The sequence below is a fragment of the Anopheles moucheti genome, chromosome 2, assembly GCF_943734755.1.
Source record: "Anopheles moucheti chromosome 2, idAnoMoucSN_F20_07, whole genome shotgun sequence".
NCBI classification, from domain to species: domain Eukaryota; kingdom Metazoa; phylum Arthropoda; class Insecta; order Diptera; family Culicidae; genus Anopheles; species Anopheles moucheti.
Window position 1 is genome coordinate 21,480,151 of NC_069140.1, and position 6,960 is coordinate 21,487,110.

Genomic DNA, 6,960 nt, shown 5'->3' on the forward strand with positions numbered 1-6,960 from the left:
GAAAGTAATGAAATCATCACCAGAAAAGAGTGATAGTAAATAATGAACTTGTTACGATTGATGTTTAATCAACACGTTTCGGTCCATCGCCAACCTTCGTGTGAATGATGTAGCGCAGCTGGTTCGATTCTTCCGCGACGAATGATTCTAACACTGTTGTCGGGATGGCTTCTATAGCTGGTTCATCATTCGGAATTCCTTTGTAGTACTCTTCTGCCGCACATCCATTGAACGGAAAAACACGACGCACGATGGCTGACACTTCTGCCACATCTTTCTCCATTAGAAACAGGCACGCATTCGGACCGGCATCAAAGCTGTATGCCACCTTGACTGGTGCATTTTCTCCGGCAAGCTTATTGATTTGATCTACCATACGGACGATCGACCGCGACACATCGTTCATGTAGAAGCAGGGAGGATAGGTGTCCAAGCAGATGGCGTGAAATTGATTACTATCCTTCATGGCAACACGACCGAAAGTGTCAAAATCCTTTTCAGCGATGGCCTTAAAGTAAGAGAAAATATGAATTATTCTCTAGAAGGAATGCTTCCCTATCAATTCCTTACCTTCTGCACCAATTTCACACGCTCTGGAACACATACGGATGCACGATGCTTCAATAAATCCGATGTTTTTATACTCGTGGCCATTCCATGCGTTGAAGCGGTAGCTTTTTTACGATCGCTAACAACAAGGACCAGTACATGCATGTCCGGCCAAGCAGAAGCCGGTGCTAGCTGAATCGCCAACGAATCCAAACCATCTGCACGTTCACCACGAGCCCATTGGACGTAACCCGAATGAAGACTGCGGCATGCTGAACCACTTCCCATGCGGGCTATACCACTCAACTCATCACTTTCAATGCCGTAAAGCGTGGCCAATGTATACACTAAAATTGTGTGGAAAGATGTGTTTAATATCGCAAAGAATTCATATCTTAACCATGCTTTTACTAACCGAAACAAGCATACCCTGCCGCGCTTGATGCGAGCCCCGCAGCAGTTGGAAAGTTGTTCTCCGACTCAACATGAATGTTCCACTCGAGCAGCTCGGGTTTGGGGCATTTCCCAGACGCTTTAGCTTTCTTCCGAACTACGGAAAAAACACAAAACAGACACGCACGTAACTACGCGAAAGATTTGTTGATAATTGTTGCCCTTTACCTTCCTCAAAGCATCGTAGAATACGTGGATTGTCGAACGATTCCTCCACTCCATTTAGGCAAAGCACATTCTTCGTGATCTCCGGACCGGCAGTGATTGTTGTTTTTGTACGGAGCTGCAAGTTAGAATGTACCAAACATACGGCATAGACAGTCCTATGAATTATTTAACATCCTCCAAAGCAGCTGCATCTCTTACGTGGTCCGTCGAGAGAGTAACGCTGATAGAATCGTTTATCGGCAAAATCAGGTCATCGTCACGCTTTCCCCCTAGAAATGTGTGTATGAAGATGAAACGTTCCCAGCACCCAGCAGAGATGATACGTAGACGTGCTGGAAATACTTACAGTATTTTATTATGGCAATGTTTACCGGTGCAATACATGTAACTTTAATGGACATATCGCAGGATAACAAATCGTTGTACAACTTAAAAAATAACGAAAACTAGCACTAAAACTCTCCAAACCGCACCAGTTCGTTGCGAGTTGCTTGGCCTTTGGTAGCTGCCTGTTTAGATAGACACGTTCAGTTCACCAGTTGAATGTCAAACACGTAAACAAACAATTCTCTCGCGAATTTCTATTCTCTCTCATTCTCTCACTCACGATGCAGTTTGTTTGTTCTTCGCGGTAAAAATGTAACCGATTTTTACTTTTCACCACATGGTCACGGTAACGAAAATTAGAATAAACACGTGTTTAATATTAACACAATTTAAACTCGTGCTGCTAGGTGAGCATTAACTAGTGTTTGATGAGCATCATCAGAGAGTTTAAGTTCTAGTTTCGTACAGCGTTCACTGCGTACTGTTCACAAGAAAAAATCTATTAATTAGGATACAGGCCTTCAACATCAGAAGTGTTTTTTCGGATAAAATTAACCCCAAAATCATGAGTAATAGATCATACGTTTCATCTTACACATTTGAAGCAGGTTTATTTTTTCCCTTAATTAACTTAACTAAACCGCTGCTGATCGCAAGCATTACATTCGTGAACATCATTCGTGAAATACTTTGTTCAAGGCTAAGTACCTTCCATTAGGTAAGTATCATATTTTTGTTTTCGTGTTCTTCTTCACTTGTGCTCAACACTACATTGAACATAACAGTATGTATAATTACATCAAATGGTAATATGCGTCTGTGCGAGCTTGTTTTGATGAGATAGGCGACGATGAGGCGATAGTTACGTTCGCTTGATTTCTTTGAATAAATAACCGATGGCGATGAGTGATGTGTACTATCAAACAATAAATACTATCGTGGAGGTAAGTTTTAAACGATAAATTATATGCTAAACGTCATTATAGTTAACTTGGAACGAGAAAATCTATTCGAAGTTGGGCCTGGCTTGTGGGCCTGTCTAGCTGGTTACGTTTGTATTCCATAGTAGACGTAGTCTCTGCACCATGTCATCGTGTGATCCTCATTGTTGCAGCACATGGGGAATACAATCGATAGCTTTGACACTTTCGAACAGCGCTGGCACAGCTCGTTTAAGTCCTCCTGTGGTAATAAAAGAACAAAAAGGAAGAATATTGAATAGGACGCATAGTACGACCAGTTAGTTATGATCGTGTACACTTACATCTTCGAAACATTGTTGCATACGCTTGTAATCTTCGTCGTACAAATCGACATAGTCTGCTGATCTACGTTGATGCTGATGGTTTGAATTGTGGTGGTGGGTCCTTTCGGTCCCGGCTGTCCTGCTACGCAGGAGATGATCTACGAAACGCAATTGTTTGCTATGGCGCACACTCGACGGTCTTGCCGCAATGTGTGGGATAAGGCTGACCAGACAAACTATCACCAACATCAGCCGAAGAGATTTCACCGTCTGTGAGGGGAAAAGAAAGAAACGCAAGAAGAACAAAAACGTAAGCTCTATGGAACTGGACGGAAAAGATGCAATTCATCGTCAAGCAAAAGATCGATGTAACGGTGATGAACAGTTTGAAGGTTTGTGTCAAAGTCCAGTGTCACAAATGCCTTCCACGCGGCACGCCGCACTGTAAGTCAGGGGTCAGTTTGTGAGTAAACAAACTCACGGTGATCGTTTCGTTTCTGTCGTGGAAATTTTGATAAGCCGCCCCTAGTTCGGCAATCAACGTGAATCATCTGTCCAAAGAAATCATAACCTCACTCTGTGGGTGATGCGTATGTGAACATGTGGGTGGTCCTCTTTGATCTTTGCACTGCGTAACATTTCCTCGGTAGAACAGGAACCACCCTCGCATTGACATTCGCCTGTCTTTCAAGTGTACTACCGCGATTGCAAACACTCCCACTCGCTAAGCTTGATAAGCGACGATGTTCGGATCGATGGCCGAACAAACAGAAAAATCCCGTACCGATGATCAACGCCACGTCGCACTAGACGATCGGGATCTGTTCGTGCCCATGGAATCGTGTCTCGGTAGTGGAAGCGTTCCAAAATGGCGGTATCGAACCACGTGTCGCACGGAAGTGCAAGTAAGCATGACGACAGCGGTCCACTACAAAACACTCACACATGGTATGTATTGGCGACATGGTTACTAACATCGGATGCACTGAGCACATGATAAGCCAACGCTAGGGCCATGACACAGTTTTCCCCTTTTCTTCATCATATTGTCGACAACAACAAGATCCACATCTATCAACAACGCGTTCCACAATCCCACAGGAACCGGCATCCGGCCATACTTAACACGCTGTCTCCGGGTGTGATCATGATTTGTCCAAAACCGTTCGCATAGGACCCGAGCGTCAGCTGACCGGCACAGGAGGAGATCATCGTTATATTCATGACATCACTTCTTGCTCCTTCGTAGGTTATCGGCGATCCAACAACAAGCCCAAAGCTAACGAACACAAATTACATCATTCTACTGGAGATGTTGGGCCGAAGGCGCTCCCCTTTGCGAAATCCCGAAAAGTTCCCCCAAAAGGCGCCCCATAAGCACACACATGATCCGCATGTGCCGGTTGCTAAGGGCCCCGGTTGTTATGATCACTGTGGGGCAAGAATTGTGGCAACCAAAAACTTACGCTAATCTTGCTCAATTGGACCACTGGCGCACGGAAATTGGTCCCCAATGACGTCATAAAATCTGACGGTTCTCAGACTTCTGGCTCACGGCGATCGTTTGTGGATACTACGTCACTCGCCCGACATTGTCGAGCTTATCAACGACCAGATCCGGAACTATCATCACCTCCAACGGGCGGGATACTGCGCGGTCTTGATAAGCACCGATCACGGACCACGGCCTGACACACTGACAACGATCAAAACAATCAATCAGCCAGCGCCGTGCGTGGTCAAGTGCATTCCAGTAGCGCCAAACATCTAGCCTCGTTCGGCCATTGACCGCCATTGGGTGCGTTTAGTGACACCGTCACCGGGTGAGGTCAAATCCTTACCAGAGGCCAAATCTTGTTCTCTTCCCGCTGTAAACATCTAAACACCGGCTTCACAATTGATGCAAAGCGCCTCACGTGATATACGGAGAGAGTGATTCCCGCTTTCAGATCATCGCTGATAAGAGATCACCGCGAACGATAAACGGCTGTAATCACGATCACGAAACGGCTGCAGAGTCAGAGAATTGCAGCAGTATTTCATCACATTGCATACAAGCACCAATCTCATTACGCCGACTGATAAGGGCCCCATCGTCGTCCGATCAGGTTAAACCGTCTGGCGAGGGGCCTAGATTTGTAACAATAGCAATGACACGATGTGTTTGCAATTAGAACTACACCCCAGGTGGAGGTGCATGGACTCTAGGTCCAGGTGTTCTGTTACATCGCAATACAGCAGGTGGCGTGTGAGCGTAAAAGGATAACCCACGTACGTTCGAATGCGCGAGGGTATATCAGCTGGTTGAGTCATAAAGGCCACTCGTCGGTAGCATGGCAAGTCGATAATAGGCGGGACGGTGTTACGTCGTCGCTCGTGACCGCGTTCGTCAGACCGACCGGGATGACACACACCGTTCCATTGTCTGGGGAGTATCTAGATTTATCTGCCAAACGGTGCGAGCCTCCCGGTTGCATTTCTTTTTCGGCGTGCGCAGATAACACATTTACGCATGAGATTTTTCTAGCTCCGCCTAACGTCTTCCTTGACTGTTTCCTAAGGTGGCATATTTTTACCCTTCTCCTCGTTTTTGAATTGCTGTACAGTTTGGATTCATGTAATGGACTGGCAAAACAACAAGACATCGTCAAGATTGATAGGATTTACTGGGAAACTGATAACCATCTTTCTTAACATGATACACATATTTCTGATGAATTCTTGAGAATTGCTAAGCGTAGAACGTTCCAGAAAAATCTGCGAACTTCGAGCGGTATAATTCGTTCGGCAAAAATGGAACTAACACGTGTCGGTAAAAGACGTCCTTACCCTCTATGAGCTTGGAACTTAAGAGTCTCTTTATCATTCTTGCAATAACTTTCGTACAATCATTACTAGAAGAAATCTTCTTGGCGCAACGACCTACTAGTTCTGACCGGCCATTTCTGGCTTATTAGACATCACGTAGCCGGAAAGTTAGTACTTGTTACGGGGAAACGAAACCGGGACACTACCGGTCTATTATCACTCAAGCTACAACAACGAACGTGTTGTTAATGTCGTGCAGTGATCGATCGAACTATTAACCCGTGAAGTTATCCACCAAATGGTCCTTACCTTGCTGCTTTTGTACTCCATCGTCACAATCGATCTGCTTTGCCTTCGGTCCGTTATTGTTTAAATTCAAAATGTCCTTATCACACTTGGTTCACCGAGTTTAGAATGCTTAATCTGTGTGATCACACTTGCAACTTGCACCTTAGACGAATCCTTTAACACTGGGTTTCTGATACTGCACTGCTAAGGTTCCGACGCGACACACTCGCACTGTCTGTTAAGTTGGCACCGTCCCGATCGAACGCTATCAATGAAGTGAGCCTGCTCGTTGACGGTAACCGACGGTACTATTTATTTATACACAACCGGAAAATACCGCTCTCAGCCACCGGTCTCACGGTTTCTCCTACCGCTTGCTCGGCGATGTAGCTCTATCTCATGCGCTCATGCCGCTGGTGTGCGTTTAAGGAGTGGAACGGACGTTCCGATTGGCTGTGGCGGTGGCGCCCCCATCGCGTTATCTTGTAGCTCAATTTTTGGCGCACGCTGCACCACGCCGCACCGCTCGCGATTCCTGTTAGCGGCCAGATTCCCGAGCGGGCCAGAAACACTCGAATGCCGTCGCGCAAGCTGCGGGTCTCGTGCGAGAATCGTGATCAACCGATTGTTTGGGTTTCCAAAACGCGGGGAATTACGGATGGGGATAGGGATACGAAGGGCGTTGCTTGTAATCGATCATTTCATGTCCCCAACTACCGGGCGATTGATTCCGATCACGTAGCGGAGCGTTTCAGATCAGCGGCACTGATTAGAGAGACCGGGTGAAATACAGCACAGGGAGTTCCCAGCCATCGCCCAACAATTTCACCCGATTGCATCACGGGCAGTCAGATCACGGGATGCGGGATGAATGGGATTCCTTTCGCTGAGGGTTTGGGCTCGAGTAGGCATCCCTCGTACTACGGCCGGTCACCTACAATGTTGCGCAGTTTATTTTGCGTTATAATCGCTTCTACGCCGATTGATAATGGCCGGCAAACCTTTGGACGATGTCAAGTGCCAGACGAATTACTACCGCTTTTACCCGCACTTCAATTCCGTACGGAGCGACTCAGTGCGTTTTTGTTGTTGCTGTAGAGATTCTGTGCACTTATATGGAC

The 6,960-nt window shown here is 46.2% G+C and overlaps 2 protein-coding genes across 2 annotated transcripts; both read right to left on the reverse strand.

Annotated features, from left to right (window-relative positions):
- Positions 1–64: 64 nt before the first annotated feature.
- LOC128307449 (diphosphomevalonate decarboxylase) lies at positions 65–1,657 on the reverse strand. Its single transcript, XM_053045301.1, has 6 exons — positions 1,517–1,657; positions 1,369–1,439; positions 1,171–1,285; positions 965–1,099; positions 571–896; positions 65–508 (listed from the first exon to the last, which is right to left on the reverse strand). The coding sequence occupies exons 1-6, from the start codon at positions 1,569–1,571 to the stop codon at positions 65–67; spliced, it is 1,146 nt and encodes a 381-aa protein (XP_052901261.1). The 5' UTR covers positions 1,572–1,657.
- A 436-nt stretch (positions 1,658–2,093) lies between these two features.
- Positions 2,094–6,081, reverse strand: LOC128297774 (uncharacterized). The gene is made up of 3 exons (XM_053033469.1): positions 5,861–6,081; positions 2,762–3,013; positions 2,094–2,679 (listed from the first exon to the last, which is right to left on the reverse strand). Exons 1-3 carry the CDS (start codon positions 5,879–5,881, stop codon positions 2,545–2,547), a joined length of 408 nt encoding a protein of 135 aa, XP_052889429.1. The 5' UTR covers positions 5,882–6,081; the 3' UTR covers positions 2,094–2,544.
- Positions 6,082–6,960: the final 879 nt, after the last annotated feature.